General features: G+C 32.8%; 1 protein-coding gene across 4 annotated transcripts; it reads left to right on the top strand.

Annotated features, from left to right (window-relative positions):
• Positions 1-208: 208 nt before the first annotated feature.
• Positions 209-13,376, top strand: LOC134851593 (uncharacterized). Of its 4 annotated transcripts, none has more exons than XM_063867738.1 (6): positions 209-556; positions 3,976-3,991; positions 4,572-4,782; positions 6,228-6,370; positions 9,165-9,415; positions 12,785-13,376. In XM_063867738.1, exons 1-6 carry the CDS (start codon positions 446-448, stop codon positions 13,136-13,138), a joined length of 1,086 nt encoding a protein of 361 aa, XP_063723808.1. In that variant the 5' UTR covers positions 209-445; the 3' UTR covers positions 13,139-13,376. The 4 variants fall into 4 exon arrangements, with proteins under 4 accessions (XP_063723808.1, XP_063723806.1, XP_063723805.1 ...); XM_063867736.1 differs by having other exon boundaries at positions 3,976-4,003; positions 4,560-4,782; positions 12,785-13,375; XM_063867735.1 differs by having other exon boundaries at positions 3,976-4,003; positions 4,542-4,782; positions 12,785-13,375.
• Positions 13,377-13,674: the final 298 nt, after the last annotated feature.

Here is a 13,674-nt window from a genome sequence, read left to right as displayed (position 1 = left end):
TTCAAAATGCAACTTTAAACTAAATATAAAACGCGTTCTAACACTGCCAATTTTCTTTACAATATTTTGTGCCCTTTGTTTTATATACGTCATTTATTACGATCGCTTTCGTGCTTAGTTAGAGCATTTAAGCGCAGAGAAAAAAAAGTTGTAGCTAAAATTAACTAAATAGTTTTCAAAAAATGTAATTTTTATTGCAAGTTTAAGCTCGTTTGGATTATGCTATATTTAAAGTTCAAAATGCAAGTTTAAAGTGAATATAAAAAGCGTTCTAAAACAACCATTTTTCATAACAATATTTTTGTGGTTTTCTTATATATACGTCATGTATTATGATCGCTTTCGTGCTTAGTTACAGCATTTAGGCGCAGAGAAAAACATAAAAGTTATAGCTGAAATTAAATAATTAATTCAAAGTAAAGGTAATTATAATTAGCACGGAAAAATGGCTGGAAGCAGAAACTGTAAACTTGGCTTCTTTCTTGGATATGCATTTTCATGCATGTTATTTTTGTGTTATCTCTCGACAACCACAGAAAACAACTACCAAAAACTGGTTAGTTCTATTCAAGTTGTTAGTCGCATATAGAGACATACTTTTCGAAGCTCCCACAAAATTGAGGCTATCGACCATTTTACCTTGGAAAATTGCGCCGATCACGGCTTCCATTTTGATTATTTTTTTTTCATCAGCCACAGCAACTTATTTTTATATTTGGTAGATTTTTTTGCACTTGCAGCAAAAAATTCTGAATCTCTAAGACCCAACAATAAACATTTTCAAAGGCTTATTGTAAAAATTTTTTCACTCTGACCTTTGTAAACTTTGCTAAATGTTGAATTTAATCAATCGGCTAAAATTAAATATCACGGTCTAGCCGAAATTCAGGGCAAACTATTTAACAGAAAATTTCCGAAACCTTTGTTATAGAACAAATTTGTTTAATTAACAAATTAAAAAAACAGATGGATGTATTTTGTAACGTTGTGTTTGAATTTATTACAGTTTTTATTGTTAAAAAAATTAGTTTTTTTCCTCGCAAAATTGAGTACCATAAATCAACGTCTGATTGGTTTGAGTTTATTACCATAATGAAAATCTTTTATTTGTGATACGATTGAAAATAAGTTATATTTTTCATTCAAAAATTTAAACAAAGGTTTCAATATAGATACCTGTTTATGTTTGTTTTCATGTTTTTTTCCGACCATTTTCAAAATGAGGAGGAACTTAGTATTCTTGCGTTTTAGTTGTTTTTCAAGGCAAAATCAGTTACCACAACTTATCATTGGAATGGGCCAAGAGATATATCATAAAAAACCCTTCTAATTGAGATTCGAACGACATTTTAAAATTTTGAAAAAGTTTTGCAGTGTTGAGAAAATCAGTTTAATTTCAAGCTAAAAACGTGGGCTTGCAGGTTTATAATAGCTTATTTAAGCTTATAATACGCCGTGAAAACTTAGTTTTATTGGAGTAACTTAGTTTTTGGAGTTTGTTATCGCCATTCTGCGAATCAAAACTTCAAAGTTCAAAAAAATGTTCAAAAATAACTTGGAGAAAACTGAACTATTTGTACAATTTTTTTTTCGTTTTTCTTGCCATTTTTCTACAAAAACTGCTTAAAATTGCTTGATTAACTAGGACTGTCGCTTCTGCCTTTTTTCTTTGTTGATCTTGAGGTTTTTTATCACACCACACAGAAAACACCACCTTAATTTTAAAAAAATCGTATTTTTTAAGGCAATAGTAGGAACATTCTGTGGTACTTGCACAGTAACCGGCTATCCTTGTTTTTAGTTGTAATTTGTCACTCTAAAATTGAAAAACTATTTGCAATTTTCAAGTGTCTGTCAAATTTTAATATTGATTTCTAGTGCCAGATGTATGAAAAAGAAGAGTCATTGAAGAATGGTGAGAGATGTTATATCAAAAAACCAGAACTTGGTTTTTGTTCTAAGATATAAAATGTAAGCTTCTTAGAAACGTCGAATAAATCTACTGAGAAAAAAAATTAGTTACATCGAAAAACAAAATTGATTTATACAAAACGAAAATTTTGCTAAACTTCATGAAAAAATCAAAGCTAACCTAACCAGTACCTTTCAGAAGTAGTCCCAAAAAGACAGAATAACGAGTCGACATGAAACATAAAAACAGCCTTAAAAACGAAATCACTGAGACAAAAAATGTATCAAAAAATTTACAATCTATTAGGAAAAGCAAGACAAAAGTTAAATATGGGTAGTATCAAATAATTGGTGTCCAAAATAAATGAGCTTCCGACAAAACAATTTCACATGAGGCAAATAAAGTATGACAGAACTTTTATCTGGTCGCATGATGAGCTTCCAAAGAGGATTTGAAAATGCTCTACGTTTTTAAGCATTGTTGGAAAAGAACTAATTCAGAGTTATAACAATTCTTGAAAGCATTTTTGACTGTAGTTTTTAGAAAGCTAACAACCAATGTTTCCAGACACACAGTTTGCGCCGTTTAATAATTTTTTCTGGTTCTAATTATCATAAACGAATACAGTTTCTAATGCTGTGGTCTTAGATTGCCTCCAATTGGTCACATCGTTTTACTTTTGTTAAATTAGTGTTTAGTTACAAGGCTAGAGAAAAAGAAACCCAAAAAAATTTTGGACCGAACTCCTTCGTCAACAGAAAATGGAGTCTTGATATCAGAAATGATTCCTACCCAAGAAGTTGAAACACTTGATACCAAAATTTCCTTAATTTGTTTCCAACAGGATCCTCAATTGAACGAAACGCAATAAACATTCTTCGTCCTGCGCAACATTTTTGATACACACTCTTATCTTTTTGTTGGTTTTTGAGGAGATGTTTTTAAAATTATTACTTCCTAACACTCAAAAAGAAAATTTTGTGAGATTTACAGTTTCTTTTGTGAGATTACAGATTCATCTTGGCGTTTTCAAAAGATAGAAATTCACTGTTTGCGAACTGGCTCCGTAAAATGTTTTGAATCAGACAAAAATTGATGAATAATTCCGTAGAGTTGTTTGAACTCAGGCTGTTACCGAGGAAACAATAGCAAGGTTTGAAATGAAAATTCTTCAAATTACTGGAAAAAAAATGTTTTGTAAATTGTTTAAAATTGTTTCTATAGGTTTATCAACATGCTCGTTGACCGGCATGTCGATATGCAGATATGCATGTCAAACGGTTTTCCAAAAGTTCTTTTTTCATCTACTTTTTAGCGGCCTTTTGCTTGACAGATCCTGAGTTTTTTTTAGGCATATATTCTATCATGCACACTATTTTAACACTTAAAAAGAAAATTTTGTGAGATTTACAGTTTCTTTTGTGAGATTTCAGATTCATCTTGGCGTTTCAAAAGATAGAAATTCACTGTTTGCGAACTGGATCCGTAAAATGTCTTGAATTTGACAAAAATTGATGAATAATTCCGTAGAGTTGTTTGAACTCAGGCTGTTACCGAGGAAACAATGGCAAAGTTTGAAATGAAAATTCTTCAAATTATTGGAAAAAAAATGTTCTGTAAATTGTTTAAAATTGTTTCTATAGGTTTATCAACATGCTCGTTGACCGGCATGTCGATATGCCGATATGCATGTCAAACGGTTTTCCAAAAGTTCTTTTTTCATCTACTTTTTAGCGGCCTTTTGCTTGACAGATCCTGAGTTTTTTTTAGGCATATATTCTATCATGCACACTATTTTAACACTTAAAAAGAAAATTTTGTGAGATTTACAGTTTCTTTTGTGAGATTTCAGATTCATCTTGGCGTTTTCAAAAGATAGAAATTCACTGTTTGCGAACTGGCTCCGTAAAATGTCTTGAATCAGACAAAAATTGATGAATAATTCCGTAGAGTTGTTTGAACTCAGGCTGTTACCGAGGAAACAATAGCAAAGTTTGAAATGAAAATTCTTCAATTTATTGGAAAAAAAATGTTCTGTAAATTGTTTAAAATTGTTTCTATAGGTTTATCAACATGCTCGTATGCATCCTGGTTTGAACCTGGAGATCTACTTAACGTTTTTCGATAAATCTAATTTAAAACTGTTTTTGTTATTTGAAAGGTATTAGCTCATTTCCTGCATACCAAACGGTTTTCCAAAAGTTCTTTTTCAGCTACTTTTCAGCGGCCTTTTGCTTGACAGATCCTGAATTTTTTTTGAGGCATATATTCTATCATGCGCACTATTTTAGAGGGGCAGCTCGCGCTAAAAAGTTGCAATCTTTGGTAAAAATCAAAAAAGAAGTTTCCAAAAAGGCAATTTTTGACCTGTTCGTATCAGTTTTTTTAAACGTTTGGCAATTTTTGCGTAAAACTTGAATTGAAAAATCAATTATGTTGTCATAAATTAAAGTCGACAAAAAACGGAAAGTTTCTAAAAAACGCCCCTCCTCCTACAAAAATTTCTGTACAAGTCATCGATTTTACGCAAAACATTTTAAGCAAAAAGAGGATTTAACATGAATGATTTCAAGCTTGATTAACACAATTTGATAAATTCCAGAACAATATTAGGAGTAACGCCAAGTAGATCTCAAAATATCAATTGACCGGTCAACAGCAACCAAGTCTCTGGATATCATCAAGCTCAAAACCACCTCAGAGCTGGCAAAACTGGTTCTATATAACTGCAAATTGACTCAATACTTCAGAGAAAACTTGGGCCAGACAAACGCCACGTTGGACGATAAAGAATTCACAAATGCAGTTGAGAAAATTGCACCGGAAGCAAGAAAGAGGAGACATGGCGTCTACTATCGGAAAGAAAATACGTACGTTACTCAAATCATAACTACATAAAAGATTAGCATTTATAACCAATCTGCTAACAAAAAATCTCAGGTTCGATTGAAAAAATGCCAAAAATGCCAGCGTTTTTGATAAGCTAACTCTTGGTGGAATCAATTAATATCAATTCATTAAGAAAATATTTATGAACAGTGTAATTTGGCCGCATACGCTGCGCATTATTAGAAAATTGGAATTACCGCACAAATTAATTATCCCAAATATTTTAAATTCCTTGTCTTCACGAAAGTTAAGTTGAAGCTGATATAGTTTTCTAACGCTCGAAAAAGGCGCCGAAAAAGGCGCCATTTTTATCGAATGTTGGAACAAATCGCACTTAACAATCAAAAAGGGGAAGAATCGATTTTTGTTCCCATTTTTGAAAGTTAGATCATATCAAACCTTTTTCTACCATGACTCGAGAATCATAAGAAATTTTTGAATGAAATTACTCAGCGTTGGAAAAACCGATTAAAAATTTTTTAGTTTTTGTTCCGACTTTCAGAGCAAGTGAGGAACATATATGCTTAGGTATTGGGTATTAACTCAACCCAATTTTTAAAAAAAAAATCTTTCGATCCTTAATTTTTGTGTTCACAAAAGCGTCACCTTAATTTTTACTGTGTCTGAGAAACGAGTCTAACGAAACTGCTTGTTTTATACTTTGATGCTGAAACTTTAAGGCGCCTTATTTATGCATGGCAAATTATCCCACACTCCAAAATCGTTCCAAATTAAATTGCGGCTACCTCGTTGGTCTTTTTAATTCCATACAATATTTTATCAGCCTATAATTTATAGTTTGTCAATATTTCGATTAGGCAAAAACTATTCGAGACCAGTTAATGGCGGCCGGAACGGAACATTCAGGTCTCTGTCTTGATGTGAGCGGTCTTGTTCTTTTTTAAAATCCCCGCACACACTTTTTTGAATTCAAAGTTACAGATTTCACATATATTTACACAGAATTAGTCCAATTTTTGAGGAAAGTACAATACACATACAATTGAAGCGGCTTTCAAACGATTTTGCATTCAGTTAATTTTCGAAAGCAAATTTTTTTTCAAAAACAAGTGTCGTTGGTTGTGCCTAAATCAATAACGTTTTACGATTTGCATAGTTTTTTCATCGCTCCACGCACAAAAAATGGCAGTATTTCGAAATAAGTAAAACGAAAAAAAAACTTTATTAAGTTTGTCAATAAATGTAGTCAGAACCAGTAGCGGAGATAAGGGTGGGGCTAGGGGAGAGACGAATGTGAGTTCCCGTCAAGGTTTCGACGACCTGTATACCCAAAGGGTCGCCTCTTTGGTTCTATTTTAAGACCTTGATTTTTGGCTGGCTGACTCTCAAGTTTTTCTAAGGGTACCTTTGGCCCGCTAAAAATGTTCTAGTAATAAGCCATGGTAATTTAGTGCATTTGTTTCAGATATTACTCATATTGCTTGAACTTCAAGTGTGCCAGTAATTTTTTACTCTCTCTTCTCAACCAGCCAAATGCAGTTCCCCCGAAAAACTATATTGTCAGTGCCTTCATGGTCATCAGGGAACCCATGCACATACTTCTCTCCGGTAAGAATCATTAACCTAAAATATAAAAATTTCAGCCTCCTTTCTAAACTGAGTTAAGATGTTTTGAACGTTTAGCGCGTCGTTTTTCTTATTTCGCCCAATATTAGAATTCTTAAAATATGAAAAGAGACAACAAACAGTAGCGCGTAGTTCTAGCAACTCGTACAGCTGGAAAAAGATGCGTTGTTATTCTATTTTGAGCGGATTAATTAAAAAGACCCGTTTAGTTAAGTAATGGCTACAGACTGCCAACCGCTCAAGTTCTGAAATTGGTATTTGAATTGGTCTTTTTATATGATTGTTGTTGTCTTTTCTGTTATACGGCCCAAAAAGTATTTTTTTTAAGCAATTTTGAAGATTTGATCATGAAGCTCAAATCTGATTGGTAAAGATTAATAAGAGCAAAAAAAGTTTAAATGTGTTAACTGAAAACAGAAGCTCAATTAACAAATAGGCGCATTTAACAGAAAACATTCGGTTGCTGAATAATTTTGCATGAAGGCTATTACACGGACATTTCATCGCAAAGTCTAAACAAAGTCAAAACCAAAAAAAGTCAGGCTCAACCGTACAATCTCCCCCTAAGTGACCTACTTTAAAATGCCCTACCCAAGCATGCCTTAGTTCTGAAAAAATATTCTGTTTAAAATGAGCCTTTCAGACAAACGCGCAAATAAAATTGAATTTTTCTCAGTAGTAAAGCTGAACTTGTTTTAAGATGCCGAAGACATCGGTCTTCGAATGGTTTACAACAAGAGCTAGCTTTTTTCTGAAAAACACAACGGCAACCAATCAGCCATTTCATTTACGAGCGATGAGTTGTTTTGTCATACAATGAGAATGTTGCAATATTGATATTTCAATCATATAATCTAAATACAAAACTACTCGAATCAGGGTGAAGCCTTAAATAATTCGATTGCATTTTGATTTAAAAAAGATGAAATTTAAAACAAAACGTGGAAATCAAACCTTCACCCGCTGTGTTAAAATTTAGGTGATACTTTTTGTATATAGCAACGTACTAAAAAGACTAAAAAGAGCAGGAGAAGCCTCAATTCATTATGGAACAACTTTTAAGCTGGATTAGATCTCCGATTACGCGTTAATTTCACGATATATATCGCGCGTTTTTTATTTCAAATTGGCCAAATTGCCAATTTTCAAACTATCATAACTTCACAAACAAAAATCACACGTAAAATTTTTTCTAAAATTGGTTTCACGGCAATAATATTTTTTAAATTATATAGAAAAAAACTTCGTCAAAAATTGCTAGCTAAAAATCGAAACTGGTCCCGAACAAAAACTCGAGCACACTAATTGAAAAACTGAAAATGGTCAACAAAAAACCAACCCGAGCAAGAAAGAAACCCGCTAAAACCGGACAGTAAAAAAGATTGCGCAAAAACTCTTCAAACAACTTTTTGCTATCACAAATCAGTTTTTAAATAATTATGTTAGATCAGATCAATTACATCCAAGAACTCAATGTTCGCGTTTATCCCGATCAAAACTGGCTATTTTTATAAATCTCACTAACGGTTTCTTCTCTAAATGGGTCTTCGCATTTTTTATTGGACTAACACTAGACAAATAGTGATGAGAACTAATATTGCTTAGATGCATTTTATTATACAAAATTCGGATGTATTATAGCATAGAAAGGTCTTACATAGAAAGGTCTTACAATGATCGTAGCATGGAATAATTCGGATGTTTAATAGCATAGAAATGTCTTACAAAGATCGTAGCATAAAAATTTTTGATGTATAATAGCATAGAAAGGTCTTACATAGAAAGGTCGTAGCATAGAAAGGTTTAAATTAAAAGTTTAAAATAAGCTCAAATCAAATTTTGGTTATTTATGCAGAAATAATGAAAATTTCCATAATCAAACAATATTTTCATTCATACTAATTTTCAAAAAAATTTCTCTTTTTTTGGGCTACATAATTTGCGCATCATAATTTTTAGTCGAGGCTAAAAAAACTACGCTTTTCAGGGTAAGATTTTATCATAAATTGCGCTCCATTAATTCTAATAAAATAAATTCAATTCTAATCGTTTTTTGTCAAAATGCAGCCCAGTTTGAGAAAAATGCGTTTCAAATGTTCCTTTTCGGTTTTTTTTGTCGGGATAATTTAAATCAGCGCTGTTGATATAAAACAGGCATAAGTCTTGTCATTTTGTCAACAATATAGAGCTCTTTCTTCAACTTGGATCGCAACAGATCAATTTCTTCAAATTGCTTAAAACTGATAAGTCAGAAGAATTGTTTATCTGAGGGATTCGACTCTGTGACCGACCAATGGGTCCATCTTTGGTCTTATTTCACGCCATCCAGTGTTGGCAGACAAACCCTAAAATATATCATAAGGGCGAATCTGGCTCTAATTCATACTAAATAGGAGTGGGAACTGTGAGCCGAAACAACTCTTTTTTTTATTCAAAAATTTTCAAGAAGTTCTTTAAAAACAGCATTTGCTTTGCCTTTTTTTCGAAACATTCACTTAAGATTACCAGATTTGTCTCTCTCTTTTTTTAAAATTCATATAAAATTACCAGATTTGCCTCTCTTTTTAAAAAAAATTCTATTAAGATTACCAGATATGCCTTTTTTTTAAAATTCATTTAAGATTACCAGGTTCACCTTTTTTTTAAATTTATTTCAGATTACCAGATTTACTTTTTTTTAATTTCTTTCAGATTACCGGTTGCATCCCCTCTCGAAAAAATTACTAGTTATGCCTCTCCACGTATATATAATTCAGACGTAAATCTTGATTTTCAGCCTACTTGAATAAGCTGTACATATTCAGAGATCAAAAGCAATTCGATCTCTTCACGCCCTTGGCAGAAAACATTGCAATTTATGTGAAACGCAGTCACAAGACCTCGTCCAATCTCTACACTCAACCACTCACTTCGGCACGTCCCGGAAACATTAGTTTTCCTGACTTCGTCGATTATGTAATCCACATGTATCTTGTGAACAACGGCAAAATTGCTAGTTCTGAAGTTCCGACGGAGGTCAGCTTCAAGGTAAGCTTTTCCGACTTTTTTTGACAACAACGGCGAGGGTTCAGGAATGATAGTGCGCCCTCTCACCACTCCTCAGAAAATGTACCACTCGCAACCCCCAGACCCCCTCGGTGCCCTTATGTTATCTTTTCGCACCAATTTTGGACAAATGAACCTTAAAATTTGTCCACTGGCGTCTAGGGTACTAAAGTTTACAAAACTTTACTAAAGTTTTTACTGCTATTTGACAAAATCATTCAGGTTTATAACCAGAAATTTCAAAAGAAGCCCGAAAAATTCCCAAACCTTTGTTAGTGGCGTTTTTTTTTCTACATAGCTGCTTTCCAGTGTTTCAGCAGACCTTGGAAAATCTATCTAAAAAAGTTGTCTAAACTTTTAAGAGTCAGTGAACGTAATTCAGGTCTTTTCTATAGGTTGTGATGTTTTTCAGGAAACGTCTTAAATTTTTTTTAGGCTCAAGATTACGTTTTCAAAAATACCCACCTCTCGACAAACCAAACGCGCATTGCCAATTTTCACGTCGAGATGCATTTAAATCAAGTTTTATATAAACTAAAAATGGTTTTAATCGATGTATAATGATTGTCAAAATCAGTAAATTTGGTTTGCAAAAACAGTGGATTGCATTAGTTATTAATAAAAAATTATCCTCATATAAACAAAATTGAATAAAATCATTAAATCAAGAGTGCATAGAAATAGTTATCTAGAAACACTAACTCCCTATTTGCTTTATTAAACTTGTTATTCCAAGTGTCAGGCAATTAATATCTCAATTACAGCAGTATTACTAACTTAGATTAGTCAATATTATTAACCAAGAGCACGAATCGATTTTTAAGCAAAAAATGAAAAAAAAATGAATAAATTTTTTTAATTAATGATTTTTTATTAAGTGTCAATGAGCGTAGTGAAAACATTTATATTACTCGTGTTGTTTTCATAATTTAATTTTTTAAATTAATTTTGCTTAAAGGAAGGAAAAGAACGCTCTATTTTCCATAAAAATGTAAATGGCGCAAAAAAAAATTAAAATACTTTTTATTTTAAAATTGAATTCAAAACATGAAATGGTTTTAACAAGTTTTGAGATTTCCCGGCGGAAAAAATCTAGTGATCCAATTTTCCCAAAATCATTTTATCGAAAAATTGTTCCTCATAAACTATTTTATACAATCAAAGAGCTTCAATATGGTATTAAGTTGCTTAAAAACTAGTTGGTATAAAAAGGTATTATTCGGTTCGAAAAAATCAATCATTTTAACCATCTTTGACATTTTTGCAGCTCTTTAGTCATTCTAACTTAGTGGAAAGGCAGTTCATGTTTTAGTTTCGCGTGAAAAGACAGCAATTTAAATTTGAAGATGACCAGATAAAAAGACGAAGGGGTATTTGGGATCAAATGAACGGCCCTAGTCTAAATGGATGTGATAAGTTGGATTTTTTCGCAGAGTGATCTCTTTCAATTAGAGTTCGCAGCTTTTATTTTGATTAAAAATCTCATTCACGTTTTTTTAGGCGACGAGATGGCGTGCTTTGAATAATTTAAATGGTTTAGATTGTTAAATTTGTCTGATAGATTTATTTCAGTTCTTGTATTTGAAAAAACCTCAATTATTGCCTGTGCAATATCAAAGACCAAGAATGTTCATAAACTAGCTGGCTCGAATATTCTTATTGGTACCAAAAAAAAGTACCCAGTTCAAAGGAAAAACAAGACTGCTGAATTTCCGACTGGCTTTTAAGATCTATGGAGCAGTGTTTACATTAAAAAAATTATGAATTTTTACGATCAAAAATGAAGAAAAAAATTTTTTTTTCGAGATTTAAAAATCATCTCCATACTCGCTGTATAAAGTAAACAAGACTGCTCGTATCCCCTCATAAATCGTTCCAAATTGAAAAGAAAATGTTTGGTGTTACTATTGCGCTACTATACGCCGAGAATCAAACTTTATTCAATTGATTTGAAGAAACGGTTTCAAAGAGGTTTAAGGGCAGTCGGAACATTCAGGGCTTTGACCTGATACAAGCAGACTTGTTGTTCCGTTTTCGATACGAAAGTAACGGAATATTTGTGCTCGGGGTGGGTTTTCTTTTCTTCAGACAAATTTCGGTTTTTTAACTAGCCATTTCTGTCGGAATTTTTTTATATCATTCGAAAGCTATTGTTGTCCGGAGCTTAAATTTGAAAAGATATTTCACCGGTGATCATTTTTCATAAAGTTATGAGGGTTTAAAGGTTGTCAATTTGGCCATTTGGGACCATTAAAGCGCAATATATTTCGCGCTATTAACGCGCAAGCGGAGATTTAATCCGTCTTAGAAATTGTTCCAAGTTGGTTGAAAGAAACTTATTTGCCATAATTGATTTGTTGCAAGGCTCGATATCTATTTTTAAAAAATTTTATATGGCGTGTGGGGGGGGGGGGGATGATTTTTATAGAAAATTTTTCAAATTTCAAAAAAAAGTCATTTTATGTTGTTTATGTTATTACTGCTCCATAAACGTTAAAAGGCAGTCGGAACTTTCAGGGCTTCGCCCTGATACGAGCAACCTTGTTTGTTTTTCTATTTTCCTAGCTCCTTCACCGTCTTTACTCTTTACTTAATTAACAAAATCTAGCTGCAAAATCCAAGTCCAATTTTTAGTTCAAATTGTACGAGCAGGGTCAATATTCAACAAAACCTTGTTATTGTTCCGACTTTCGATACGAAAGTAACGGAATATTTGTGCTCGGGGTGGGTTTTTTTTCTTCAGACAATTTTCGACTTTTTAACTAGCCATTTTTGACGGAGTTTTTTTTATATCATTCAAAAGGTATTGTTGTCTTGAGCTTAAATTTGAAAAGATAGCTCACCTGTGATCATTTTTTGTAAAGTTATGAGGGTTTAAAGATTGCCATTTTGACCAATTTGGGACAATTAACGAGCGATACAATTCGAGCTAATAACGCGTAAGCGGAGATTTAATCCGTCTTATAAGTCGTTCCAAATTGGTTGAACGAAGCTTATTTGCCACAATTGAGTTGTTACAAGGAACGAAATCTCTCTTTTTGTACTTAATATGGCGTGTGGGGGGTTGATTTTCATTAAAAATTTCAAATTTTAGAAAAAAAAATTTCATTTTATTTTATTTCATTTAGTTTTTTTATGTTATTACTGCTGCTCCCTAAACCCTAAAAGGCAGTCGGAACATTCAGGGCTTCGCCCTGATACGAGCAGTCTTGTATAGTTTTGTGAAAGAATTTTGAAAATTTATGATCAATTTTTTTGATAGTTTCAGAAACAATCGAACCAAAGACGTGAAAAATTTTGAAGAAAGCAATTAATAATTTTACTTTCTCTTTGTAGTTTCTTACTTTTTAGGACGTGTCCACTTACACAGTTTGGCTACATTGGGGATCACAAGTAGCTGATAGATGCCTAGTCTGCGCGCAAGTCTTTCAAGACGTCATCATGTTTGAGAACTTTGAGCAACACCTAAAACAAGTGCACCGAAAGTATGCTCCAATGCTCTTCAAAAACAAAACACATATTCCCGAGATTATTGAGAGCCAAACGACTTTGGAGTTGCAACGTTTTTACGACCAATTGACCGACTCGCAATTGTCATTTCTAGGCAATGTCATGTATAAATTGGACTACATTATACTGCCTTATAATTGGAACGATTTCTTGCAATCGATCGGACGTGAACAAGTTATGAACTATATCTTTTAAATCATGCGCTGTGATTGAAAGAAGCTGATCAAGAGAACTGATCAACATGTTCTTTTTTCATTTCAGTTTGTAATTTTCATCAACTCGCACCTACCTCATGATTACTCTACTTAAATTCATCAATTCGCCCCTAACTCATTATTACTCTACTTGAATATATCAATTCGCACCTACCTCATGACTTTATCAAGAAATCTTTCTGAATACAATGAACTTCTGATTTGTAATCCAAAGATTTATTCTAAAATCTGTTTTTTATTACAACAAGACTGCTGGCATCAAGTTGAAGCCCCGAATAATGTGAATGCCTTAAAAAGTCTAGGTAGCAGTGTTCGCTTATAACAAAAATATGAAAATTTCAAAAAATAATAAAAGGACAAATTGCACGTCTAGTAACGTACCATTTATAAAAGAAAGCCTGCTTCGGCCAGCTTGGAACATTTGTTTATAAAGCGGATGAAATATTACGAGGCCAAACTGCATTTTGTGCATTGTATGCGGATTCCACAACAGGCCAAAATCAGATTTGTCGCGGA

The sequence above is a fragment of the Symsagittifera roscoffensis genome, chromosome 7 (genome assembly GCF_963678635.1).
Source record: "Symsagittifera roscoffensis chromosome 7, txSymRosc1.1, whole genome shotgun sequence".
Classification (NCBI taxonomy): domain Eukaryota; kingdom Metazoa; phylum Xenacoelomorpha; order Acoela; family Convolutidae; genus Symsagittifera; species Symsagittifera roscoffensis.
This window is presented reverse-complemented; position numbering and strand designations above follow the sequence as displayed.

Coding starts and splice junctions, on each gene's coding strand:
- LOC134851593 (XM_063867735.1), top strand. CDS start 446: ATGGCTGGAAGCAGAAACTGTAAACTTGGCTTCTTTCTTGGATATGCA. Junction 4,004..4,541: donor ACATGCTCGTATGCATCCTG/GTTTGAACCTGG, acceptor AACGCCAAGTAG/ATCTCAAAATATCAATTGAC. Junction 4,783..6,227: donor TACTATCGGAAAGAAAATAC/GTACGTTACTCA, acceptor CATTTGTTTCAG/ATATTACTCATATTGCTTGA.